This window comes from Tamandua tetradactyla, chromosome 5 (genome assembly GCF_023851605.1).
Source record: "Tamandua tetradactyla isolate mTamTet1 chromosome 5, mTamTet1.pri, whole genome shotgun sequence".
Classification (NCBI taxonomy): domain Eukaryota; kingdom Metazoa; phylum Chordata; class Mammalia; order Pilosa; family Myrmecophagidae; genus Tamandua; species Tamandua tetradactyla.
In genome coordinates, this window is record NC_135331.1 from 1,846,182 (window position 1) to 1,874,103 (window position 27,922).

At 60.9% G+C, this 27,922-nt stretch overlaps 1 protein-coding gene across 1 annotated transcript; it reads right to left on the bottom strand.

Moving 5' to 3' along the window:
- Positions 1–559: 559 nt before the first annotated feature.
- On the bottom strand, positions 560–15,812 carry MMP17 (matrix metallopeptidase 17). Its single transcript, XM_077159297.1, has 10 exons — positions 15,723–15,812; positions 7,843–7,975; positions 7,236–7,359; positions 6,740–7,023; positions 5,392–5,568; positions 5,140–5,224; positions 3,434–3,513; positions 3,188–3,340; positions 1,045–1,302; positions 560–861 (listed from the first exon to the last, which is right to left on the bottom strand). Exons 2-10 carry the CDS (start codon positions 7,880–7,882, stop codon positions 560–562), a joined length of 1,503 nt encoding a protein of 500 aa, XP_077015412.1. The 5' UTR covers positions 7,883–7,975; positions 15,723–15,812.
- Between the last annotated feature and the right edge of the window lie 12,110 nt (positions 15,813–27,922).

Consider the following 27,922-nt stretch of genomic DNA (forward strand, 5'->3'; position numbering starts at 1 on the left):
CACAACCTGGCTCCCCACGGCAACCCGAGACACGCTGCAGGTTCGAGGACAGTGTGGGGGGCACGAGGGGCGCCCCGGAGATGGAGTCCTCCAGAGACGTAGGAGGAGGGGACGAGGGGATGGGGAGAGGAGCAGGAAGAAGAGGAGGTGCAGTGGATCTGGCCGGCGTCACGGGTCTGCCAGCTGTGGCTCTCCTCGGGGGGCCCGAGTGCGTGGGGGCTGCCCCGGGCGGGCAGCCAGGACCCCTGGGGACAGGACACAGCCCCGGGTGGGCGGGGGGCAGCAGGCGAGACGCGGGGAGGGCATGAAGGCCGTCTTTAATGTCCGCACCGCACCGCGCCCTCTGCCCCTCCGGAGGGCCCCAGGGACCCGGCCGCCGCCACGCAGGACACGGCTCGAGGCGCCCCGGCCCGGGCATCCCCGCAACCCGAGCCGCCCGCGGTGGGGAGGGAGGCGCGGGGTGCAGCTGCCCGGGCGCAGGCGGCGCTTCTCCCCGCGAGTATCAGAGCGGCCCGGAGGGCGCTGGGGGCCGTGTCCTCGCCCTGCGTGACCCCGGCGGTCAGGGTGCCAGGCTCCGGGCCGCTATCCACAGGAAGCCAGGCGGCAGCAGCCGCATGGCGGCCATCAGCGGGCCGGGGGCGCGGGGCGCAGGGGCGGCGAGCGCCGTGCAGGAGCACACCTCGTAGCCGCGCCCGCCCGCCTGGGCCTGAGCCCCGTCCTCGGTGTCCGCGCCCGTCCCCGCGGGGCCGTCCCCGCACACCAGCCAGTCCCGCGCCGTGGGCTGCGGGTACCCGGGCGCCGCTTCCAGCTCGCTGTCCAGCACCTTCCAGTACTCGGCGCCGCGGAAGAAATAGGAGGCCCCTGGGGGGAGGGGAGGGGAGGGGAGGGGCTGAGGCCCGGGCCCACGGCAGAGAGGGGAGGGGAGAGGCGGGGCCACGCTAAGGGGGTGGGGCGATGGGAAGGGGCGTGGCCCGCATTTTCCCCACCTGTGCGCGCCGAGGGCCGCCCCCCCGCGGAGGAGACCCAGGCCCGCCCGGCACCCACCGTCGGCCCAGCACATGGCGTCGTCCAGGGTGCTGGGGACGCCCCTCCACAGGGGGCTCTGGGCAGGGTAGCCGGGGTCCATGCGCCGCGTGCGGTCGTCGTAGCGCCAGTACAGCCGCTCCTTGAAAAAGTACGTCTTGTCGTCATGAGCCCAGGAGAAGGCGGCGTCCACCCCGCCCGGCGGGAGGCTGAAGTCCGAGATGGGCCGCGGGTACCCCTCCTCCACGTTGTTGTCTCGGAACACCCAGTACCTGTCCCCTGGGAGCGGGAGGGGGCTGCGCTCAGCCGCCTGTGGCCGCTCCCCCGTCCCCGCCCCATCCCCGCGGCCCGCCCCGCCCCCGCCGGGCTGCTGGCGGAGCTGCGTGAACCAAGACTCTGACGTGAGCCCAGACTCTTAAGCCCGACAGATTATCGGGCAGCGAGGGCACCGTCTGGGGTGACAGGGTGACGACCGCGCAGTTACGGCGCCGCGCACCCGCCAGCTTCCGAGCCGGGTCCCTGCTGGGGGTTCAGGGGTGACCCTCAGAGAGACACGTGGACCGCAGGCACCGTCTGGGACATGGCGTCCAGAAGATCCCATTAGGGAGGGGCCTGGTGAACAGAGGCCCTGGACGGGCCGGGGACAGGGGAGCCCGTCTGCCTTCAGGACGCACGGCCCCGGGGGACAGGTGGAGGTGCTGCCGCAACACTAAGTAAGGGAAGAGCAAGTCCCCTACTCAAGACGGCGGGGAAGCGGGTCGGCACGTCCGCCAGTGGTTGACAGGGGCGGAGGCCACTGAGACGCGCGGCAGGGACACGGCACAGGGGCGCGCAGGCCACCAGGTGGGCAGGGGCCATCCCGGGACAGACGCGGCGACCCGCTTTGGTTTTCGTCCTGGGCGCCTGCGAGCACTTCGGCGGGCCAAGCCAGCTCCCTCGTCCCGGGAGCCCCTAATTGGCACAGGTCCCTGATGGGTGTGGCATCTGCCTGCGACGCTCCTGACAAACTTCAGAGGGTGGTGTGCAGCGCCGGGCGGTCTCCAAGGCGGCCCCGAGGCTGGTGAACGTCTGAGACCAGGGAGGGCCGGCGAGGGGGGCCATCCCGGCTGCGCTGGGGTGCCAGCACGGGGGTCCCCGCAGCGGGGAGGAGGCCAGGGCACCCCGGATTTCTCAGCAAATGAGACAGTTTTCATGGTGACAGGCTGGAGTCGAGGAGGCTCTTGGCAGTGACAGGAAACGACTCCACCAAGCACAAAAAGGCCCACGCGGGGCTGCAGCTGGGGCGAAGCTGCAGCAGGCGCCCAGCACAGACGCCTGGGGCGGGGGGCAGTTCCCCCGCGGGGTTACACACCCCCCTTCTGCTAAGTCACTGGAAGAATGCAAGCCATGCCTCTCCTGGAGCTGGGCCTGCAGGGGGAAACTGAGGCACGAGGACCTGCCGGGGCCGGCGTGGCAGCTTCCACGGGCTGCATATGCAGCTTCAGAGCAGAGCAGTCACCTGCTGGCGTTACCTGGGTCACAAGGGCTCGGATGGTGTCACATTGGGACCGAGGGCGGAGTGGCGCGTATGGACTGATGGGAATACTCGACTCAGGGGAGCATGGCCTGGTTTTGTGGAAACACCTGCAGTACTGGGGTGAAGAGTGCCCCCAGAGCCCGAGGATGTGAACAGAGGCACTGCAGAGGGAATTTGGGGAGCTGGGTCCATCTCGATGAGCCTGGGCTCCTGCCCGATGCCCAGCATCCCGCTATGGGGTGGGCAGTGTGGACTCCAGCAAGGGGCAGGGCTGGGGGCGGGAGGAGGCGCCCTGGCTTTGGGTCTGGCCGGGCACTGGGGGACACTCCTGCTGCCTTCAGCCCCCACGCTGGTGGCATGTGCGCCCAGCAGCCCACCACCAGCCTGGAGTCAGCCTCCCGGTTGCCCGGGGGCAGGCCGCCTTCCCCCGCCCCAGGACGAGGGCAGGTTGTCCTTGGCTGTGCCAACGCGTAGCCATGGGGGCACCAGCCCCGAGCAGGCACCCGGTCTGGGTGGCCAAGGCATGAGCGGGTAGCGGCTGTGTAGGACAGGCCTGGGTGCGCCAGGGGGCCGCGCTGGCACGGGCAGCAAGTATCAGCGGGCCCGGGGAGCCGGGTGGGTGGAGGCCGGCAGGGTGGCACCGCCCACCTTTGAAGAAGACGATCTTGTGGTCGCTGGGGCGCTCGTACACGGCATCCACGCTGTCCAGGTGCGGTGGAAGGCCGCGCCAGAAGCGGTGCACGTGCGCTGGCTGCAGCGACACCAGGTGGCGGTCCCGGGTCAGCCGCCAGAAGTACTTGCCTGGGGGACAGAGGGCCGGGCCGGGCTGCAGGCAGGGCCCCCGGTGCCCCCAGCCCACCCCCAGCGCCCCCAGCGTGGGCAGTTGGGCCTCACCTTTGAAGAAGAAGGCTTCCCCGCGGATCTGGGCCACGGCGTCGAAGTGTGCATCGCACCTATGAGGCACGGCCGGGCCCCTGCGGAGAGAGCCGGGTGGGGGCTGCAGGCAGGGAGGGCCCCACCCCGCCCTTGCTGCCGGCAGCTGAGCCGGAGGCCAAGCCACAGCAACACCCCTCTGCGGTGGGCCCCCACGTCGCCGCTGCAGGCTCTGGGATGTGCAACAGGCAGTGAGGGGTGGATTCAGGGATGCCACGGTGTGAGGCGCACAAAGAGGAGGCAAATGAAAACGGGCGCCCCACGACACAGATGTATAAGCCCAGCGTCAGGGGTGACCCTGTAGGCTGCTGGTGAGAACGGAAACTGGGGTAACAGCTAAGAAGGCCAGCAGGCACCGTCTGTTGCAAATGCTCAGAGCACATGCTGGGGGCCCCGATTCCGATTCTAGAAGCCCACCGTGCAGACGGCACGTCCACCGCCATGTGGTCTGCCACGGCAAATGGTCTGCAACAGCTAAATGTCTGCCAGTAGGGACCTCCCAGAGTACAGGACACTGCCACGGGGCTCTCACACAGGGCCAGAGGGCGCTGTCCCAATGCCCAAGTAAGTGCCAGAAGCAGGGTCAGGGCGGGTTACGGCGGTGCCACTCCCTGGAAACAGGGCGGGCACAGGTCCCCACCCATGGGGAGCTGGGTGCTGGGTCCGTGCAGACCAGAGCTAAAGGCTACTGCACGTGCTTTTTGCACCTTTTGAATTTTGTGCCACTGGCATGGGTTACCTGTTCAGGTAAGAAGTAAAATTAACAGCACTATCTTTTGACTTCAATATAAATTCATAAGGCACATAGCAAAGCAAAAAAGCACATATCCAACCTACTGCTGAAACAAACAAAAACTTCGCCTTGAATATGTGCACGTGTGTTTGCGTGTGCCCGAAAGGTGGCAGGGACACGCCCCAGGTCGTCAATGCCAGGTGTGGGGGTGGGGCAACAGACAGGGGACCTCGGTTTAAAAATAGGGCTGCAGGGCAGGCAACGGTGGCTCAGTGGCAGAGTTCTTGCCTGCCATGCTGGAGACAGGGGTTCAGTTCCCAGAGCCTTCCCATGCCAGAAACCCCCCCCCAAAAAACACTAGGGCTGCAAATTCCTCCAGTGGGAAGGGTCTGGGTCCCTCCCTGGAAGCTGGGCCGGCTGCAGTAGCGTGTGGGCTCCCGAGGAGGGCCAGAGGGGCTGGGCAGCACCGAGCGGTCCTGGAGATGCCAGCTCCTGGGACACTCCTCTCAGAGTCCAGCAGCTGTGCTGGACAACACAGAGCCCCCAGGGACAGGCTGTGGGCAGTGGTTCTGGTGGCCCATCCAGCCCCAGCCTTTTGGGCCATGCCTTGCAGACACACCCCCACCCCCATGGAGCCAGCCAGCCATCCCCGGGGGCCCCAGTCTGAGTTTCTGACCCACAGAACCCTTGAGCTTAATCAAACAGTGGCGGTTTTGTGCCACCGGGCTGGGGCGCTTGTTACGCAGCAAGAGGTGACTGTGACAAGGGGTGAGAGAAGGTCAAGCCAGCAGCCCGCTCGTCTCTGCATTGTCTGCCTGGCTGCTATCAGCCCTACTGTTTGGAGGAGTTTAATGAAACTCCCAGGACAGAGCCACTGTCTGGGGCAAATGTTTGCCTGGACAGGCCGTGTGGGGACATGGGGCACTTGGCTTACTGGATGCTGGATCGGTTGTCCGGGGGATCTGGCAGGAGAGGCGGGTCCTCGGGCTGGGCGGTGGGGGACACGGACTCCCGCACGCCTGTGGGGGCGAAGAGCATGGCATCGAGCCCCAAGGCGCCGCCCGGCCCACATGGAACCCCCAACTGGAACCAGGGCCCGTCGGCTGAGCCGTGTGTGTCGTGCATGGGGCTGACGGCCCTGGGGGACCTGGGGCTCTGGGCCCTTCCTCGGGGATCCGTGACTCACCGTACAGCTGCCAGACGCGCACCCTGTCCTCGTAGGGGAGCCCATAGCGCAGCGGGTCATCCACCGGGCCCTGGTAGTACGGCTGCATGATGGACTGTGGGGCCGCGACATGGCTCAGCCCGATGGCATGACCAAACTCATGGACGGCCACTGCGAACAGGTCCATTCCCTGGGCATCTGGGGGCAGAAGGGCCGGTGTGAGCCCTGGCTGGTGACCCCACCCATTCTGGGGTCCTGGCTGTGAGGGGTGTGGATAAGCCGGGGGAGGGTGGACAGGGTGTGCAGGGAGGTGGTGAGGCCAGGGGACACGGTGTGGCCGGTGCTGTGCCTCTGGGCTGCGGCCAGAGACGCGCCGGTCCTGGCCAGGCGGTTGAGTGAGCTGGGAGGTGCCTGGGAGTCTGTCTGGGATCTGGAAGGGGTGCTCGGCCCTGGCACGCTCCCCTGGCACAGATAATACTTAGGGGGATGATGGCTTTTTTGCTACAGGCCCAGCTAGTAAATATGGAGGCTCTACTGGCATAGGGGACCCCAACAGGATCTATGCGGGATTCCCAACCCCAGGGTGTTTGCCTGGACCCTCAGACACTTCCGTAGGACAGGCCTGGGGTCCCTTCAGTGTGGGGAACTATGGGGCACCTAGACGTCATGTGACCTCTACGGCCTGGGGTGGGCTGTCCAGGGTGACATGGGCACCCTGAGGGCTGCAGGGCCCTGGGCAGCAGAGCCTTGATGGAGCCAGAAGAGTCTGTGTCCCTTCCCTGTACCCATGGTCTGTGCCTGTGACTTTGTAACTCCCCCCACCCAGGCCCTTGGACCAGGGGGGCCCGTGCCCTGCTTTAGTCAACAAGGGGCATCAGAAATGACGATGCCTCAAGGCCTCTGGAGGCCGGGAAAGCTTCCGCTCACTCTTCTGGACCCTAAGACCACGATAAGGGCAAGTCCTGACCTGTTGGACGATGACACGTGGTACAGAGTTGAAGCACCCTGTCGTCCCAGACACTGACACAGACCACAGCCGGCCACGGGCCACAGCCGGCCACGGGCCACAGCCAGCCACGGGCCACAGCCGGCCACGGGCCACAGCCAGCCACAGCTGGTCACGGACAGCAAGAGAGCCCAGCCAGGGCGCACCGCAGCTGACCACAGATGCAGGGGGACAGCCTAAGTGAGAGGCACTGAGTGACCCTCAGGTGGTGAGCCGGCCACGTGGCGGGGCTGGAAGCCTGTGGCTGTGGTCTGCGGTGCAGGGGGCTGCCTTGGTCCTTGAGGGGTTGGTGTGGCTGCCTGTACACCGCGGGGTCTGCAGGCGTCCCTAGTCCCCCAGGCCCAGCGTCGGCCCCAGACATACCCGAGGAGCGAAAGGTCCAGGCCTCGTCGTCGTCGAAGTGGGTGTCCCCAGCAGTGTGGTGGTTCCCGGGGAAGAAGGCGTGGGCCACGGTACCACCGGGGCCGTCGAAGGGGTAGCGGTCGTTGTGCTGCGCCCTGGAGAAGTCGATCTGGATGTCGGCGGGGCTGGCTGCCACCTCGTGGAAGTTCAGCGGGGCGATGTCACTCCACACGCGCAGGGCATAGTGCATGAGCGCGCGCACCGTGTCGCGGCCGAGCGGCGAGTCCCGCGGGAACGTCCTGACCCTGTGGCAGGGGGCGGGACCCGGCCCGGTCACCAGGGACAGCTCCAGGCCGGGAACACCGATGCGGGCCCCGGGGGTGACGCCGCGTTGGCCTGCGGGCGCACCCGGCCCCACCTGCTCCCCCTCCCGCTGGGATGGCGCGCCTCCCTGGGGACCCCCTGCGACCGGGCGCGGGGATGGAGGGTGCGGGGCCACTGGGCGCGGCCCACTCACCTCCAGGACAAGTTCCTCTTGGTCCATTTGGCCGGGGCTGGGGCCTGGCGCCGCCTTCGAGCCGCCGCGGGGAGGTCCGGGAGGGAGCAACGCGGGGTCTTCATGAGCGCCAGCGTCGCCTCGTCTGCGGGCGGGGCCGGGCGGGTCAGGGGGCGGGTCGGAGGGGTGGGCGGGGCCCACTGCGGGCAGCACCCCCACGGGCCAGCCTTACCTGGCTCGGCACCCCCCCGCGCGCCCAGCCCTGCAGGGGTCTTTACCACACTGCAGCCCGAGTTCGGCATTTTACCAGCAGGGAGTGTGAGGTGAGGCCCAGGCTGCTGGTTTCCCTCGAAAGGTGAAGGCTCTGGAAGCACGAGGCTGCCCCAGCAGGGCGCCCCTCAGAGGGGCCGTCTCCCCACTGGCCCCCGGGGACACCCGAATTTGAGACCCTGCTCTCAAGTGGGACACAGAGGGCCTGGCCAGCTGCTGTGCCCAGAGCTGAGGAGGGGCTGATGGGACCCCAGGGGCGGCTGGCCCACCCACCCTCCCTGCCAGCCTGGAGAGGGGAACAGAGCCGGGGCTGGGTGACTGGCAGCAGCCTTTCCCCGCCGTCCCCCTAAGAACTGACCCAGGACCCCGGTGGCCTCCAGGCCCCCGAAACGCTGCATGGCAGTGATGGCCTTGGCCAGCTCCTCTTGCGTCTGCAGCTGCCCTGCCGCGGGGTCTGCTGGGGGCAGGTAGCCAAACTTGCTCAGCCACTCCTGGGGGCAGAGAGCAGAGTGAGGGGCTGTGGGGTGCTTGGGCTGCCAGAGGGGCCTGCGACGGGGAGCAGGTCTCCCGTCCCTGTTGCCCACGGCACTCCACAGCCAGTGCTGGCAGAGGGACCTGGGGCTCCTGGCCAGACCGAGCTTGGGCAGTGCACAGCCTGCACCACCGCTCAGGGGGTGTGCCCCGTCCCCACTGCCCCCTCCTGCCCCTCTCACTGTCCCCACGGCAGCAATGCCCACGGGACGCTGAAGGAAGGAAGTGAAAACATGAAAAAGGTCCTGAAACGTGGCAGAGCTGAGTGCTCCTGAGCTGCCGTGGGAGGAGCAGACTTGGGTGTCCCTTTGAAAGCACAGCCCGTGGGTCTCAGGGACCGAGGAGGGTGGTGGGCTCGGACCCCAGTTCTAGGACTCGGGCCACAAGCAGCTCCCGAAGGGCAGTGTCATGTGGTAAATCACAGAACAGACTCTGGAGCTTGGCAACCTGGGTTCAAATCCTGCTCTGCCGCCTCCTTCCTGTGTAACTTGGGGCAACTCACCCAACCTCTCTGGGCTGTGTCCTCAGCGGCTAAATGAATACATGCACTTACTTCATGGGGTGGCTGGCAAGATGGGAGCGGGCCCAGGTGGCATCTCCACGGGACAGCTGAGGAAAAGGACCCCAGGGGCAGGGGCACACCTCCCCTGCCCCAAGCAGCAAGCAGGAATGGAGGGTGACAATTTACCCTCGATATAGATGGTGTTCCCTGCCACCAAGCCACAGTCCCTGAACCATCCTCAGGGGTGGCCCTTGGTCCCAGGGGGATCCCTGCTGTCAGTCCCGAGCTCCCTACTAGGACAGCTCTGTCAGCTCACAAGGGCTCACATTCGCCAGCCCCAGAAGCCCAAAGGGTGGTGGAGGGCAGCGTCTTGGGGCTGGAGTCCCCTCCCCATCCCAGAGCAGCTCCAAAGAGAGGCTTCTACCCAGGGTGCCTGCGGGGCCCAACGTACAGACCGAGTTTTTTGGTGGGCATTTATAAGCTCTCTGGATTCATTTACATTCCCTGCCCTGCCCCCCATGAGCTGCTGAGTTTGCAGCCCCTGCTGAGCATTTTCTGTGAGCCCCTCCCACCTGGGGGCACCTCCCACAGGCACCCTGCAGGGGAAGGGGCCCTGCTGTCCCAGAACCCCCCAGGGCTGCGGTGGTTTACATAAACCTGTGGAGAAACAGCCAAACCTCTCCCCCTTTCCCAAGTAACACTGAGTCCTTCCTGGGGTTCCCCCCCTATTTCTTCAGACTGCCCCCACACCCCTACTGGCCTGGACCCTCCACCAGCCCAGACAGGGGTCCCCCAGGAGCCTGTGTGTGGAACTGGGGAGCCCTGGCCGGCTGCTCAGGTCTAGGGGTGCCTCCTGGGCTGGAGAAAATATGCTCCTGGGTGCACAGCTGTGACCCATCCCAAGTGGCCAGGCAGGACAGGGGCCGCTCCTTCCCAGGGGGTCTGGCACAACTGGGCAGCTCCACCCCCCTCTGGGCCCCGCCCCCGGCCCCCTCCTTCGAAGGACCCCCCACATCAATCTGCAACAAGAACTGGACAAACCGACATTCGAGAATAAACTTGGAATATGTCATTGGTAACAGAGTCCAGCAGGAGGTAGAAACAGGGTAAGACAATGGGTAATTGGACCTGAAGGGATACAGACTGTGCAACAGGACGAGATACAAAAACTCAAAAATGGACAGCACAATAATACCTAATTGTAAAGTAATCATGTTAAAACACTGAATGAAGCTGCATCCGAGCTATAGGTTTTTGTTTTGTTTTGTTTTGTCCTTACTATTATTACTTTTATTTTTTTCTCTATATTAACATTCTATATCTTTTTCTGTTGTGTTGCTAGTTCTTCTAAACCGATGCAAAGGTATTAAGAAACAATGATCATGCATCTATGTGATGATGTTAAGAATTACTGATTGCATATGTAGAATGGAATGATTTCTAATGTTGGGTTAATTTCTTTTTTTTTCTTTAATTAATAATAAAAAAAAAAGCAAAAAAAAAAAAAAAAGAACTGGACAAGCGCTTCCCAAGGCTGTTCCAGGCACTGCCTAAGCCCAAGCACTGGCACCCCCCACTTTCCCCCCTCTCCCCAGATCCGTGTCTTTTTGGCCACACACACTGTTTTGAAAAGTTTGCAATCTCTTCACATTTTTTATTTCCCTGTTTTCTTTTCTAACACACACATAGGACAGGCCTTGGTTAAGGTTGCTGGCTGCGCTACATGGCCCTGCTGCTTCCGCATCCAACAACCTTGAGTCCAGCACCACGGGGTCCCTGCCTCCAGGAAGCCTGCCAGGGTTACCTCAGGCCCTGCACGATGCAGGATGCTGCCCTCCCTCGCCCCCACCAGGGGAGGGTCTGTACAGGTGCTGGCACCCCGCAGCCCCTCTGCTACCAGTGCCCGGGACCCCCAAGGGACATTCCACGCCGCCGAGGCCGAGCGCCCGCGGGAGGCTGCAGAGGCGGGACTGAGGGGGACCCGCGGCCGCCACGCCGCCCCGTGACCCCCAGCGGACCCCTTCGGTGGTGGGGGGGCCCCCTGCCTGGCCCGGGGTTCCCAGCCGCGCGGCAGACCCACCTCCCGGGCCACTTCCCGTGACCCCCGGCGCCCCTCCCGGCCGGGCTTCCCCGCCAGAGGCTGAGGGCTTCTGGGGGGTCCTGGGGCAGGGGAGCGACGCTCCGGCTTGCCAGGGAGAAATCCGGGGTGCGGTGCGGGCACCGCGCAAAGCCCTGGCGGGTCCGGGGGCTGCTGGGAGCTCCCCTTCGGGGTCTGTGGGCGCCCGGAGCCCCCCAAGTTTATCTTTCGCTGCGTCCCCGGTCCTGATCCGCCTGCGCCCCCCGCAGCCCGGCCCCTCCGCGTCGTCACGGCGACCGCCGTCTCCAGGGCAACGGAGGCTGCGGCGGGCGCGGAGGGCGGGCGCTGCGGCAGCGCGGCGACGGGCGAACCTTCCAGAAGGCCACTGGGGAGGGGGCGCGAGGGAGAGGCGCCCCCCAGGCCGAGCAGGTGCCAGCGCCGCTCGCGTTTATGCTGCCGGGAGCGCCGGGGAAACCGAGGCCCAGGGCGGGGTGCTGACCGCGGGGCCCCTCTCGCCCCTCGCCCGCAGCGCCCCGCGCTCCAGCCTGGCCCCGGCTGGTTCTCTGCACACTTCAGCAGCATCCCGTGGGATGCACAGTTGTTGTGTCGCGGCGCTAACGAGGTATCATTTACAGACCAGGAAGTTCAAGTCAGCGGCGTTTGGGCCGCTCCGGGCAGCGCAGTGCCCGGCCCCCGTGTGGAGCCTTCCAGAAGGCGGGCCGCGCGCACTCACTGTGCGGCTCCTCCTGCCGCCCCGGCAGCTGCACAGCGCGGCCGGGTGGGACGCGCTGAAGGGATGGGGGGCCCCCGGCGGCACCCTCTGCCCCTGCTCCCACCCGCGTCCTGACCCTCGGCCAGCCCTGGGGGTTGGAGAGCAGGGCCCGGGCGCCCCGTTCCCGGAGGAGGCTGCGGCGCTTGTACCCGGGGCCAGAGGCCCGCGGAGTCCAGGCTGTGCTGCTCCCGGGCTCCCGCCCCCGGCCAGGGGAGGTTCTGCACAGGTGCTACCGCCCCCACCCCCTCGTCGGTCCCAGTCAGCCCAGCTGGACCCTGACATTCTGGGACCCACCCAGGTCCATCCTTGACAGCTCCCCCACGGCCCCCAGACACCCTGAAGTGGGAAGTGGGCTGGGGCGGGGCCTCCTGCCCGTCTTTATCGGGGTGCACCCACAGCTGGGTGATCCCCACACTCCAGCATCTTCCCCAGGGGAGGCTCCCAGGTCCCGGACAGCCTATGTGTCTGTCCTGCTGTCAATCCATCCAACAAATCTCCGTGAGTGCACTGGGGAGACCCCGAGCCCGGGGAGACACCGCCCCCCCAGTCCTGTCAGGGAGGGACAGCCGTCATGGGGGAGGCAGAGGACAAGCATCGGGAAGGGTGCGTGCACACAGGGATGGCTTAAGTGACTCGGCAGCTCATGCCGGTGGAGCCCCTTCCGCCCTCCTGCCATCCTCATGGCCCCCGTGGCCTTGGGCTGGGGGCTCTGGCCTGGGGAAGGGGGCAAGTGCAGCACCCCCTCTGCCGACAATTCTACACAGGAGAACACGGAGAGGCTGGGACACCTCTCAGCCATGAGGGGCAGGGCCAGCCTGCGCCTGCTGTGGACAGACACAGAGGGAGGGAGGAGCTCCTTAAACGGTCAGGGAAGTCGTCCTTGGGGGTCACGTTTGGGCTGAGACTTGAACAATGAGAAGGAGCAGCAAGTGACAACCCATGCGGAGAGCGCTCCTGGCTGTGGGTCCCGCAGTGCAAAGGCCCTGGGGCAGGAACAAACGTGTGTAGCAAGCAGAAAGGAAGCGATGGGGTTGGTGGTGGGTGGGTGGGGGGGGGCGTGTGCAGCCCCTGCGCCCTGCTAAGGGCTGGGACAGGACTCGAGGTGCGAGTGCCCGGGCCAGCCCTGCCCCTTGCCCCCCTGGAGCAGACAACCTGACCCTTCCAAGAGCTGCAGGAACCCTGACACCCCCCCCCCACACACACACCAGCTCGACCCACAGCAGGCGCCAGGCTAACGGACAGAGCGCTGATCTGGCCGGCACGGACCCCACCCAGGGCCGGCAGTGTCTCACCACCAGCTTTAACCCATGGGTCAGGAAAAGGCAAAAATCACCAACGCTCAAGAAGCACCTGGAAATTCCTGAGGAAGCACCGCCCTGAGATCACTTGCTGAGTCCGAGGATCCATCCCACCTCGGAACGGGGCCAGGCCAGCAGCTTACAGGACATCTGGCTTACCGTCCGTCTGTCTTGCTGTCTGCTGGACCAGCAGATGTGCGCCTCGGCCCTGTGTGCCCGTCTTACAGGCGAGGAGACTGAGGCTCGAGGGGCGTCAGGTTGGACAGGGGCTGAGACACGGTGGCCCAGACTCCTGCTTAGCGTCAAGGGGCCTCGTTTGAGGAGACCGGCGTCCCTCCACGACCAGGACACCCAGACCCTGCCACTTCCTGGAACCCGCTTGGGGCGCCCCTGCCCCAGGACTGGGCTCCCTGCTCTGGTTTCGGGTGGAGTATCCAGGACATTCGGGTGGAGGGATACTTCCAGCTCCACACTGGGTGTGGGACATGGTGGGGTGGACCCGAGCCTGTAGCTGAGGGCATGTCACCCTGCTGCCCGTGAACACTCCCCTGCACCACCCGGCTCCTCTGAGCCTCCTGGTCAGCCCCTGAGCCCTGCCCGCCCCCGCCACCCACAAAAAGACACCGGCCCTGTGCCAGGGCCCAGCCCTTCCCTGGACAGGGTGCCAGGGCCAGCAGGGCGGCCACACATTGGGGGGGAGGCGAGGGCGAGCAGTGCACTTTGTGGCAGCAGCAGAAACCTCAGAGGACACTTGGGCAGTGGCCGTCCACCTGCGCCACCCGCTCCTGCCCAGTGCCCTCCCCCCTAGGTGGCTCCGGCAGTGCTGCTGGGGCAGCAGAACCCCAGGGACCTACCGCCTGGCCCGGGCCAGAGACGGGCGAGGGGACAGCGAGGGGACAGGGCTGAAGAGGGCCGGGTGTCCGGACGTGGGACGCCCACAACACGGGGCGTGGGTGCAGCGTGGGGTGCCAAGGCGGCTTCCTCGTAAGCCTAAGGGACGCGGGGCCCCTGCAGGCCACAGGGGCTCTAGAGGGGCCTCCGGTAGCACAGGGGTGGGGCTGGGGGGGGCAGTGGGGGGTAGGGTGGGGGGACCCTGGCCCTCCGGGCCGCCATCTGCCATGGGTTCAACCGCTGAACATGCAGGCCCTGGAGGATGTGCGTCCAGGGCTCAGCCTCCAACCCGGGGGGAACAAGCGCCCTTCTCCCGACCGGTCACTATCACCCCCACCCCCTCCCCACAGGCGGCACGGGAAGACGCTGGGTGGGCTTTCTACGTATGCACAGGGCCAGTGGGACCCCAGAGGAGTGGCTTGGGGGACTGGTGAAGGAGCTCCCCCATGCCTCCCAAATGCAAGACTGTCGCAGACCCTTCTTGTCCTTCTAGGCCGGCCGCCCTGAAGCGCCATTCCCCGCCGCGGCCACCAGAGGCCGCCCTTCGCCCACCAGTGGAGCGCGCGGACAGACCCCACCAAGCGGAGGTCCCCGCCCACCCCCCTACCGGGAGGTTCCCGGGCGCTGCCCACCCGACCCGGCCGGGCCAAGTTCACTACTCGGTGCGTGCCCCCAGCGCCCCCCAGTGCCCCGGCGCCCAGTACCCCGGGGGAGGGAGAGTCCGCAGGTGTGCGCCGGGGGCTGCCCGCTCTCCACCCCCCGCGGCGCGCGAGGAACTTGGAAAGGACTCAGCGCCCGAAAGCGGCCAGGGCTGGAGATGGGAGGGGTCCAGGCCCACGGCTCCATCTCCCGGTTGCCTGCAGGACTCCCACTCGCGCTTCCAGCCTGGGCGCCTTGGCTGGCACCCTTGGAGCGGAAAGGGGCCTGGACCCTTCTGTGGGCACACCCCATGCCCAGCGCGTGCGCACCAACACGTGACCCAGGACACCCCACCCCCAGGGGGCGCGGCGGAGGCGCAGAGGCAGCGTGGCTGGGAGAAAGGGGGGGCAGGGAGCGGCACCAGCTGATGCGGGCGGCGGGCGGGTCGTGTCCGCCCCTCCCGGAGGCTGCGAGCCTCGGCAGGCGGTGGCGGGTGTCCCGGGGAGACCTCCCCCCAATACCTGCCCTTCCCCCGCCTGAAATTCCACGGCCACACAACTCACTTGGACCTGGAGGACTGGTGGCCTCCAAATGCCAAAGGCACTGGGAGGGGGCGTGCCTGGAGCTTCCCGGGATGTGGGGCCCGTGGCCGACCCCTGGAGCGAGGGGAAGCAGGAGGGGCAGAGCCCCATAAGGACGCGACCTCCTCCAGCGGCCCCTCGGCACCCCCGCCGGGCCTCTCATACGGTCAGATCTAAATCTCGGGTCCAGAGGAGAGGGTCCCAAGCCTGGGAGCTGCAGGGAGGAGGGGAGTGGAGAGGCCACTGCGCTGCCCCCTACCAGGGTTTCCAAGCCTGTGGGACAGCGGGTCACTGGGTGGGAGCGCGCGGGTTGGGGGGCGCGGGGGCAGTCGGCGGGGCGCGCTCGAGTCCTGGACGGGGGTCGCCGCTGGCTCACATCTGGGCAGAGACCCGCGCCCGACGGGAGACTGGGACCCGGCACGCTAGATCCCCAGCGCCGTGAACGGAGCAGACTCGGGCGCCACCGGCTTTTGGGGACCCATTGCACTCCGCACCCCGGTCCTAGGTTCCGGTGCGACTCCCGCCACTCCCACCAGGAGCGCACTAGGGGCTCGCGGCGACGGCTGTCCTCGGCCGCCAGCGGTTCTTCCTTCCAGGCTGCTCCAGGCCGGTGACGGGCGCCAGCTGCCCTCTCTCCCTGCCACCCGCCTCGCGGGCTCCCGCGGCTGTGGCGCGTTCCGAGCACACGGAACCCGGGAGGTCCCCGGCGCCCCATTCCCAGACCCGGGGACGCCGGCGCCCACCACTTGGCCCGCCTTCCCGGCCTCAGTCTTCCTGCCGCGGAAATGGGGCCAGGACCACCGGGCTCACTAGGCCCGCGCGACCGCGGAGCGCACGACGCCGACACGCACTGGTACGGTCGGCTCGGCCCGCGGGCACCCACCCCCGGGTCCTCCCCGGGTGGGGGCTCGCTCTTGACCCCTCGCGCGCCTCGGCTCCGCACTCACCACTCCCAGGCTGAGGTCCTCGGCGCGGGGTGTGGGCGCAGCGCAACCTCCCCGGGCCGCCAGTGCGAGTAGGAGCAGCAGCGGCGGGAGCGGGGGCCCGGGGCGCGGCGGGGGCGGCGGGGGCGGCGGGCCCGGCCCCATCCCGCTCTCCGCTGCCGCGCCGCCCGCCCGCCGGCCCGTCCCGGCGCTGTCTCGCAGGGTTCGCGCGCCCCCTACGCCCCGAGCCCCCCACGCGCCTCGAGCCCCGGAGGATACGGTGGGCACCGCCGCCAGGCCCGCAGCCCCCGCCGCTCCCCGCGGACTGAACCCCGCGCGCGCCGCGCTCGCCTCCCAGTGCCGGGGGTGGGGCCACGCTAATGTATGCTAATGAAGCCCGGGCGGGCCCGCCTCTTAAAGTGCCCGCGCGGTTGTCGCGTGGCCGACGGGCTGCGCGGGCGGCAAAGGGGCGGGCAGGCCGCGGGAGCGGACGCCGGACTCCCGGCCGCACGCGTCCATCGGCGGGCTCCTGGCGCCGGAGGTCCGCATTCCCGGTCGCTGCTGGGGCCCCTGGACCTGGCAGCCTGCAGGGCGCCCGGCCGACGCTAGGAGGAGCCCGAAGGCCGCGGTGGGGGAGCGTGGGGGCGGGCGGGGGCCGGCGGGGGAGGGCGGCGGAGGGAGAAGGAGGGCCGGGGAGGGCCTGTGGGAACTGGGGGCTGTGGTGGGGCGCCGAGCACGGGGCAGGCAGTGGGGGTCCGAGGGGCCGGGGCTGTAGGTTTGGGGAGGGGGATGTGAACAGCGGACGCCTGCAGCGCCCGGCGAGCGCTCAGCGTGTCGCGTACCTGATCTCACCTAATTCTTGCGCCTTTTGGGACGGGGAAACTGAGGTTGCAATGAAACTCCTCCGGAACTCTAGCCCTGAGGTGCTGGTGGATTCAGCTGGAGGCGGGGTCGAAGCGTCTCAGGGGAGAGGCTTCAAAGGCAAGCCCTCCACCTCCCCCACCCCTATGTGATTTCTCTCTGTTGGGGTCGGGCCCCTTCTTCTCAGCCCCCTCACTCCCGGGGTCCCGGTGGCTTTCAGAGGGTTGGGGGCCCCCTGCATAGACAGGGTAAAGGGGGCCCAGCACTTCCATGCCCTCCCAGGGGAGCATGACCCTGAGGCGCCTACGAGGCCCTGTGCAGAGCCCCTTCCCCACTTTCTACCCCCAACTGCGGCCCCTTCGGTCCTGGCGTGTTACTCTCCAGGCATCCGTGGATGCTTCTGGAACATCAAGTAATACTGCACTGAGCCCTCGATCTTGGGGTTCACCCCTATGAAGCCTATTCCTGCAAAGCACAGGCTAAGCCTACTTAAAATGATGCCTGAGAGTCACCCCCAGAGACCCTCTCTTGTTGCTCAGATGTGGCCTCTCTCTAAGCCAACTTGGCAGGTGAACCCAGCGCCCTCGCCCCTACGTGGGACATGACTCCCAGGGGTGTAAATCTCCCTGGCAGTGTGGGGCAGGACTTCCAGGATTTGCTGTGACTTGGCACCAAGGGATTGAGAAAGCCTGTTTTTGACCAAAAGGGGAATAGAGAGAGGAGACAAAATAAAGATTCAGTGGCCGAGAGATTTCAAATGAAGTCCAGATGTTATCCTGGAGGTTATTCTTATGCATTACATAGATGTCCCTTTTCTACTTCTAGTGTACTAGAAATGTTAGAAGAAAACATCTGAAACTGTTGAACTGTAATCCAGTAGGCTGGATCCTTGAAGATGGTTGTCTAACTACAGAGCTTTTAAGGTGTGAGACCACGTGATTGTGAAAACCTTGTGGCTGACACTGCCTTTATCCAGTGTATGGACAGATGAGTAAGAAAGTAAAGACAAAAATAAATAAATAATGAGGTTAAAGGGCATCGGATGTTTTGGGTGTTCTTTTAAATGTTTTTTTTTTTTTGCATGGCCAGGCACCGGGCATCGAACCCAGGTCTCTGGCACAGCAGGTGAGAATTCTACCACTGAGCCACCGTTGCCTGCTTTCTTTTAAATTTTTATAGAACATTCTTGGAGTAATGAAAATGTTCTAAAATTGATTGTGGTGACGGGCACACAACTACACGATGATACTGTGAGCCCCTGATCATGTACTTTGGACGGATTATTTGGAATGTGAATATATCTCAATGAAATTGCATTTAAAGAAAAAGGAAAAGTAATATAGCTCCTGCTTCCTAGGATCAGGTATGCAGCAAAGGACACGGCCCGCCCTGAGGACCCTGGCACAGAGAGACCCAAGGCTGGCTCATACCCCGTCTCAATCAAGTGCTGCGGGACAAATTGGTCACAACCCAGGAAAGGAAATATCTTAGCTAATTAGGCTAGAATGTCCCCAAGTTCACTGGCTTCAGGCAAGGCTGGGTTAAGTTATCGTACACAGTACGATCAGGACGCAGATTCTCTCTGTCCATCCACGAAGCAAGGGCTTCATCCTCAGGCAGGATTTCTCCCAATGGCAGCAAAGGGAGCCCAGTGCAGTTACAGCTGACTCCTTCCAGATTGCAAACCTGGCCCAGAGACTCGGAGTCTCCCTCTGGATGTCCTGGGCCACATGTCACCCTTGAGCCAGTCATGTGGCCAGGAGGGTGGACATAAGCCAAATTCCATGGGCTGATGGTGGAAGAGGGGGCGGGTTTTCTAAAGGAAGTTAAAGGAGTTGCCATCAGAGTAAGGGCAAGTGGGTGGATGACAGGCGAGGCTGTATCAGGGGGCTCAGAAGGTGTGATGCGGCAGGCACCCCCTTTGTGTAGCCTGACTGCATTTGAGGACGGAGAAAGGAACACTGACTGAGGGCTGCAGCAGATGCTGTGGAGCCAGTACCAGCCTGGGGCTGGCAAGTGACTTTCCGGGAGAATGGTTTGCCAAGCCTTGGCTGCAGTGGCAGGGTGCTGTGTTAACTTGCAAGCTGCCGGAATGCAGCATGTCAGAATTGGAATACCTTTTCTAAAGAGAATTTAATAAGTTGCAAGTTTACAGTCCTAAGCCTATAAAAATGTCCAGTCTACAGCATCCAGGCAGAGATACCTTAATTCAAGGAAGGCTGATGGGTCAGGAATGCTCTGTCAACTGGCCAGTCCCGTGGCTGGCATCTGCTGGTCCCTTGCTCCAGGGATCCACTGCTTTCAGCCTCTGTCCCTGTGGGGGTTCCTCATTTGCTTCTCCAGGGCTGGCTTTCCTCTCTTGGCTTCCCTTGGCTCTCTCCAGGTTCTGGCTTGCTTAGCATCTCATGGCAATGTCTGCTGGGCTCCAAGCATCTCAAACATCTGTGTCTCTGTTCTCCAAGTGTTGGCTTCTGTGTCAGCTCTGCTCTTAAGTTCCTGTTAGCTCTCCTCTCTCGAAAAATGTTTCCTTTTATGGGACTTCAGTAAACTAATCAAGACTCACCTACAATGGATGGTGTCACATCTCCATCTAGTCAGAAGGTCACATCCACAGCTGGGTGTGTCACATCTCCATGGAGGTACATAATAGTTTCAAACTCGCACAGGTGTGCATAGGAAAGGGCCTTATGAACAGGCCTCGATTATGACCCAACTGGTTAGCTGAGGCAGGTGGCCAGGGCAGGGACCTGCAAGGGGGCTGCATTAGCAGGGAGTGTTAGGAGACACATGGCTCCATGGCGGGGGCTGTGAGCGCCACGGCCACCATGTTCCCTTCACACCTGCCCCCCCCCCCCAAATTCAAGCAGCAGCAAGACCCCAATCCCCACCCCCACCATCAGATTGGCAGCATCTACCAGTGTGGCGACATCATGCCCGGAGGACAGCAAGAGTGCAGGGGACCTGGCGCAGCTGGTGGGTAGCACCTGGTGCAGCCCCCTGTATGGCCTCGGGGTGGCGGCTATTATTACACTGTTGGATATCTTTTAAATTGTGGTAACGAATGTACAACAGAGACATTACCATTTTAACCATGTGCACCTGGGTAATTCCGTGGTGTTTACAAGCTTCACGAAGTGGTGCCATCACAGTTGTCCGTCACCAAAACCCCAAGCTCTGCCCCGCTGAGCAGCCACGGCACCACCCAGCCCTGGGTATCCACCCACTTTGTCCTGGGAATCTGCTTACTCTAGACAGCTCACGTAAGTGAGGTCGCAGGACATGTGTCCTTTCCTGCCTGGCATCCTTCCCTCAACATGTCATCCACATTGTAGCACAGACCAAACCCCATTCTTTTTTACAGCCGTCGTACGCGTACATCGCACGTTGCTACCCACTCGGCTGTCGATGGCACTTGGCCATGTTCTCTTGCGAAAATCAGCCTGTGAATCAGCCCGATGAACACTGCTGCACAAGTGTCTACTCCAGCCCCCGGTTTCCATTCTTCTGAGGAAACACCTAGATTGCGGTTGCCGGGCTGCATGGGAATTCTGTCTCCAGCTTCCCGAGCATCCCAGACCATTTTCTACTGCAGCTGCACCATTTACCTCCCCAGCAGCGATGTGCAGGGTTCCTTTTTCTCTGCATCCTTGCCAACATTTTATTCTCCATTTTAAAAAGATAACAGCCATCCGTGTGGTGTGAAGGGGTAGCTCATTGCGCTTTTGACTTGCATTTCCCTGATGGCTAATGATGTGAGGCATGTTTCCTCGTACATACTGGCCATCTGTTGGTCTTCTTTGCTGAAAAGTCTATTCAAGTCCTTTGCCCATTTTTTTTAAATTAATTTTTTAATTAAAAAAATATATAACAACAAACACAGTCATTCGTAACATATGATCATTCCATTCTACAAATACAATCAGTAATTCACAATATCATCACATAGTTGCATATTCATCATCATAATTTCTTAGAACATTTGCATCAATTCAGAAAAAGAAATAAAAAGACAACAGAAAAAAATTCATACATACCATACCCCTTACCCCTCCCTTTCATTGATCACTAGCATTTCAATGTACTAAATTTATTTTAACATTTGTTCCCCCTATTATTTATTCTTATTCCATATGTTTTACTCGTCTGTTGATAAGGTAGATAAAAGGAGCATCAGACACAAGGTTTTCACAATCACACAGTCACATTGTGAAAGCTGTATCATTATACAATCATCTTCAAGAAACATGGCTGCTGGAACACAGCTCTACATTTTCAGGCAGTTCCGTCCAGCCTCTCCATTACTGACTAACAAGGTGACATCTACTTAATGCGTAAGAATAACCTCCAGGATAACCTCTCGACTCTGTTTGGAATCTCAGCCATTGACACTTTATTTTGTCTCATTTCACTCTTCCCCCTTTTGGTCAAGAAGGCTTTCTCAATCCCTTGATGCTGAGTCCCAGCTCATTCTAGGATTTCTGTCCCATGTTGCCAGGAAGGTCCACGCCCCTGGGAGTCATGTCCCACATAGAGAGGGGGAGAGCAGTGAGTTTCCTTGTCATGTTGGCTGGAGAGAGAGGCCACATCTGAGCAACAAAAGAGGTTCTCTTGGGGGTGACTCTTAGGCCTAATTTTTTTTTTTTAACATGGGCAGGCACTGGGAATCGAACCCGGGTCCTCTGGCATCGCAGGGAAGCATTCCTACCTGCTGAGCCACTGTGGCCCACTCTTAGGCCTAATTTTAAGTAGGCTTGACCTATCCTTTGTGGGTTTAAGTTTCATATGAACAAACCCCAAGATTGGGGGATCAGCCTATTGCTTTGGTTGTCTGCCACAAATCCTCCACTTGGGGAAGTTGAATTTTCCTCCTTTCTTACTAGTCCGAGGGGACTTTGCTTTGCCTATTTTTTAATCTGGGAGTTTTCAAGTATATTTTCTATCGTCCAGTATTCTCGGTGTTGACCCTAGGAAACACTTATCTGGAATAAGAAGGGTCCCTGTGCAAGGATGCTTGTTGCAGCAGGATCTGTAATAGCAAAAAGCCAGAAACCACCTAATTCCTAGAGGCCGGTGCGGCCAGGTGCACATGCGGCCGGGGCAGTGGGGGCTGGACGCACCAGCTGCATGTGCCTGAGCTGTGTGCCCCACAGCAGGGCCACCTTGTGCTGGAGGACAGGCCCCTTTCAAAGACCTGCAAAGGAGCCATGTGAGCTGGTAGCTGCTCTGGACCACTGGGATATGCCCTAAAGATGAAACATTGTAGAGAAGGCAGAATGCATTAGACCCACCCTTGCCAATGAGGTGCTTAGACAAGTTGACTGAAAAAAAAAAGTTATGAGAAATAAAAGGCAGGAGAAAAGAACCCCACTAAACAGTCGCTAGGTAGTTCCATTTCCACTATAAACATCTGCTGTCTGAGCTCCTTGATCCAGCCTTGCCTGCCATCCACTCTCCCTAGTCTGGTGCCAGCTCCTCCAATTTCCCTTAGAAGATCCAATTTCCCTTAGAAGATCCCCCTTCCCTACCGTCAGCCCAGGTGGACTTGGAGGCTGCCCCTGCCCCCTTGACTGGGCCAGTCAGCTTATTCCCCCCCCCGCCCCCCATCCCCAGCCACAAGATGGGTTCAGGGACAGACACAGGACCCACACACCTGTTCAGAGGCAGCCTTGGGCCTTTGGCTTGAGCTGTTAGGAAGACAGGCTCTCTCCAGCTTGCAGCTTTCTTTGCAGGGCCACGCGCATGCATGTGTGAGTGCCTGTGGGTGTGTGTGCGTGTGAGCATTGTGTGGACATGCATATGGGTGTGCAAGTGTGCATGTGTGTGTCTGTAGAGGCAGAGAAGGCCTGGAGGAAACACCCCTCACTGACGCGGGGCTGGTCTCAGGGTAGCAGCATGTGGGGGCCCCGGTCCACACTCGCAGCATCCTCTGGGACCCCCTGACCTTTAGGAGCCTGGCCTCGACCCTCGTGCACACACTGGCTCCCTCTGCCCCTAGGCAGCCTCGAGATACCACCTGAGGGGCGCATCTGAGCCCTGCTGGGCGGTGACCCACTCTTCCTCCAGGACGCCGTCCCGGGGCTGGTGAGAATCTCCCTGGGAGCCTGCCCCCTCTCCTGCAGACCCAGCCCAAGACCGATAGGGCGGGCAGGAGGGGTCCGGGCCTCCCCTCCTCAGCGTGTCTCCGTTCCCTGGTATAAGTTGATGTCCAGATCTGGGCACTGCGGTGTAGCAGGGGACGGACAGACAGACAGACAGACAGACAGTACCTCTCTGGATCCTGCGCTCCCAGGGGTCGAGGCGGGAGGAGGGGAGGCAGTGAAATGGGGTGGGGGACGTGTGCAGGGCGTGGGCGGCTGAGGCCCGCAGGTCACCCAGGTCCCAGGCCCGGGCCCGGGATGGATCCCTGCAGGCGGCGATACTGTGAGCCACTGACTGTACACCATGCGTGGAATGTATGTGTATGAAGATTTTAACAAAAATATTTAAAAAAGAGAACGTTATCGAGAAAGTGAAAAGACAACCACAAAATGGGAGGAAATAGTTGGAAACTGTCTATCTGATAAGGATTTAATACCCAGAATGTACAAAGAACTCCAACAGCTCAATAATAGAAAGATAAACACCTGGTTTAAAGTAGACAAAGACACAGCCAGGCCCTTCTCCAAAGAAGATGCACAAAGGACCAATAAGCACACGGAAAGGCGCTCAACACCATTAGCCATTAGGGAAATGCCACTGGCCCATGGGCCCCCCACCCCCAGGTGGCTAGGAGACAGCTCACAGCAAGTGCGGGGGAGGACACGGGGCACTGGAAATGGTGCTCTCACTTTGGAAAAAGTTTCAAGTTCCTCAAAAGTTAATTACTACATGACCCAGCAATTCCACACGTCAGCATAAACCCAAGAGAAATGGAAATACATGTCCACAATAAGACTGGTGCATGAATGTTCATAGCAAAGTTATTCACGATAACCCATGTGAACACAATGAAATATTATTAGGCAATGAAAGAATACAGTGATGACACAGGCTACAACATGGAGGGGCCCTAAAAACATTATGCTAATTTAAAGAAGCCAGAAACAGAACCACATATTGTAGGTCTCCATTTATACAGAATGTCTGGTGTAGGCTGATCCACAGAGACAGAAGGACCAGTGTTTGCCTTGGGCTGGGGAAACTGGGAGGAAATGAGGAGCGACTGCTAATGCACCCAGGGCTTCTCTTTGGGTGAGGAAAATGTCCTAAAATAGATTATAGTGATGGTTGCACAATTCTATGAATATACTAAGAACACTTGAAATGCGCACTTTGAATTGTATGGTATATGAATTACACCCCAAAGTTGTTATTTAAAAAACTGAAATTTTAAGAAACATTCTATACATTGTTTTCATCCTTCTATTGAATTATCAGTCTTTTTCTTACTGATTTCTAGAAGCTTTTTACATATTAGGGGTAGCAGCTCTGTGTGATGTCCCTTTCATCCAGGCACCTCACACACATTGCCTGGAGTGGTCCTTAGGGTGGTTTAGGTTTCAGAAACGTAGCCATCCTCTACCTCCTACCCCCTGCGAATGGGACTCAAGTCCCTGCAAATGGGAAGTGAGCCAGGAGGGGAACAGTCTTACCTGAGGTTGAGGTCTCAAAAACTCTTTTCACCTGGCTCAAACCTCTTCCCACCTCTGGGCCTCAGTTTCCCTACTTGTCAGGAGCTGACTGGAGCATTATGCAGGTCTGCACCGCACAGCCCTAGCTGCTGCTCCCTCTGCTACTGGAGTCAATAAGGCATTGGCCAGCAACTCGCCTGCTCTGGCCGACTTAGGTGGAAGCCTGGAGCTGGGCTGGGGAAAGTGGGACCCCCAGGCAGGAATCACCACTGCACACCTGCCAAGCGTGCGAGTAGACGCTCCCCACCCCCTCCATCTTTGCCCTGTGGGGCCGGGGTCCCCATTTGAGGGGGGCTCTCGGTCACGTGCCAGGGCTTAAGGCAGGATAGTGGCCTGAGGCCCAGGGCGGCTGGAGGTAGGGTTTCCCCGCGAAGGGGTGGTGGGCCATGCCCCTCCCATACCCCTGCCCCCTCCTAGAAGGCCGCGCCCCCCCGGACTGCACCGATGGCCCTGGCTTTCCATCACCATCACCAGACGACCCGACTGGCTTCAGACACGTGCGAAGCTGCTTTAATTTGGCCTCGGTAATTACTCAACGGGGCCATTAGGGCTGCGCGGCCAGACGGAGGGCGGAGGCTTTAGGCGGCGCTTTGGGGGCGCCCCGGGTGCACGCAGACGGCCCAGCACTGCCATCCCCTTGGGCCCGCGAGCCAGCGCGTCCAGGGCGCGCCGTGGGAAGTGCGCAGATGCTGAAGCGCGCTTCCGATCGCGGGCTCGTCCGCCTCGGTCCCCCAGGACCGCACTCCCCAAGGGCGGCGGCTCTGCTCTCAGGGCTCTGCTCTCAGGGCCACCTGGCGGGAGGGCCTGGGGGCCCGCGCGGGCGTGGGCAGCTCTCCACCGCCCTGTCCCGCTCCGCAAGACCCCGCCCAGCTCCCCACCGCCCCGCCCAGTTCCCCACGAGCCCGCCCACCTCCGCACGTCACCCAGTGTACTGGGGGGCTTGGGGCGGGCAAGGAAGGGGACATTCCCAGCAACCCGGGGAGTCTGGGGGCACCTGGCAGAGGCCAAGCAGAGGGCTGCCGAGGGGCCTTAGAGGACAAGAGAGGAACCAGCACAGGGTTAGGTGCCCAACGCTCTGCCCCCAACCGCAGCTTTGAACAACCTGGCGTTCCCAAAGCTCCAGGAAACAGGGAAAGGTCTCAAGTAACAGGACAAGCACTGAATCCAGAAAAAGGACTGGAATCTCCCGCTGTGCCCTCCCCCAACCCCCCACTTGGCCGGGAGCCAGTCTGCACCCCCAGTGTGGGTCCCGGTCCGGAGGCAGCAGAGGGGCTGCACACATGGGAGCTCCCACATCTGGCCCAGCCTCTCTGGGGTGGCCTGAGGGACTCGCTCTCCCAGAACCTGCCCTGCGTGTACAAGGCGGCTCACTGAGCTCTCTACCCATCACTGGGAGAGAGAGGCAGGTCGTGCTGCCTGGGCCAAGGGGGGTCTGGCTGTGGGACCAGTGCATGCCAGGACAGGAGGACACTGCTTCCTGGGGGAGGGGCCATGGCTACCCCCGTAAATGGGGGAATTCCTAGGGCCACCTGGGCAGGCACAAGGTAAGAGGAAAGACCCAGGAGGCCCCTACCCTGACCTGGAACGCTTCTCTAAACTCATTCTAAGGCTCAGCCCTGAACGAGAGTACTTGCCAACACAGGCACAGGTGTTTTCTTCCTCACTTTCTCCTTAAAAAAAAAATTGAGCTCCTGGCAATTTTTTTTTCTTTAACTGACAAAACAATATTTAAACACAAACATTCTTAACATAGGAACATTTCATAGTTTGTGTATAATCAGTGGCTCACAATATCATCACATAGTTGTATATTCATTACCATGAACATTTCTTCTTAGAACATTTGCAGCACCCCAGAAAAAGAAATAAAAAGAAAAAACTCACACATACCATACCCCTTACCCCTCCCTCTTACTGACCACTACTATTTCCATCTACCCAATAACCCCTTACTACTCCCTTTCATTGATCATTAGTATTTCAATCTACTCATTGCATTTTAACATTTGTTCCCCCTATTATTTATCTTTTATCCATATTTTTTATTTATCTGTCCATACCATAGAAGATTTTCACAATCACACAGTCACACTGCAAAGAGCTCCTGGCATTTAAGGAAAGCTGCCACAACACTAGCTGGACACAAGCTTAAGGAACAGACCTCAGATGTGAAGTCCAGCAGTAACGAACTAAAAACTGATGCCCAGGGTTGCAGGTGAGTGCGGGTGAGCCCCAAGACAGCCCTGAGCGATGGATTGGAGCTGAAGACACCAGTGTGAACACAGCCGAGTTCACTTACCTTATACCCGGTGGTCACTACGGGGGCATCTGCTGACGGTGCAGACGCACAGGTCTGAGCAGCCTGAACTCTGGCTCTGTCTGCTCAGCGGGCCTAGGAGTACCCCAGCAGACACCAGCACCCTGAGCACCCCGAAACTGGCTTCTAGCACCAGTATCCACTGGAAGGAACCAGGGCCACTTGGAGAAATGGTTGATTCTCAGAATGGGACGAGAAATATATGAGCTAAGCCTGGAGCATCTTGTAGTTTCAGGAAGTCAAGAAATTCTCTGAAAACCCAGTGACACGGACAGGGCGAAGGGACGCAGATGTATAACCCAAAGTACAAGATAAATGCCCACGAGTCTCCATGATTGAATAAAGAAATAAATGGCAAAGAGACCAATTTCCTGTGCAGGAGAATCCCCCCCAAATTATACAAAGCCCCTCAAAAGGAGGTGGAGATAACTCCCCACTCGTGGGTGCGTGCAGAGTGCCTTTCTCCACAGAGGATGGCATGGCAAGGGGCAGAGGCACCTGCACTGGAGCAGCCTGACACTGGCCAGGCACCCGCCCCCAGCCACCCACCCTGCCACCTGCATAGCCCCTGAACTTGACCTCTGGGACCCTGGACCCATGAGAAAATCATCCGCCAGGCCCAGCTGAGAGATCCTGACCCACCTTGTCCCAACTGCCAAGGGGACGAGGAGAGGCTGGCACTGCCAAGCCCAGGGCATCCTGCACAGGGCCCAAGGACAGGAGGGGGACGCAGGGCAGGTAGGGGCACTGGGGTAAAGCTGGGCCCACTAACGCAGGACATCCACGTGGGGGGCTGGGTGGGACACCTAGGAGTTCTCCGCACCCCGTGTAATTTTTCTGTAAATAAGAAGATCTATAAAAAAGAGAATAAGGTATGCAACTATGTGATGATGTTGTGAATTACTGATTATATATGTACAACGGAATGATTATATATTAATGTTTGTGTTTCTTTGTCATATTTTTTAAATTTAAAATTAATTAAAAAAAAGGAAAAAAAAAAAATAAGGGAGCTCTCTATGGACAGATGGGGAAACAACTCCGAGACAAGCGGTGTCTGAATCAGCAGTGTAAGCAGGCCCACAGCAGCCACTCTGTGTGTAAGAGAAAGTGTGCATGTGTTGGGGGTAGGAATGTATTTTTGTATTTGCTTGTTTTTGAAAAAGAGACTTGAAAGTATTCATGATATTTACAGAAGACAAATATTTAAAGGCGAATGAATTACTTATTTGGATCAAGTAAATACCCAAAGTTCGTCCTGGGTATCCACTGGAGTTGGCCCTTGGGTTGGAGTTTTCAATCTGTTCTTAGCAAGACGGGGACAGCACCCAATGCTTTATTTCCAGACACTCCCCTTGTTTGGGGTGGCACCTCCC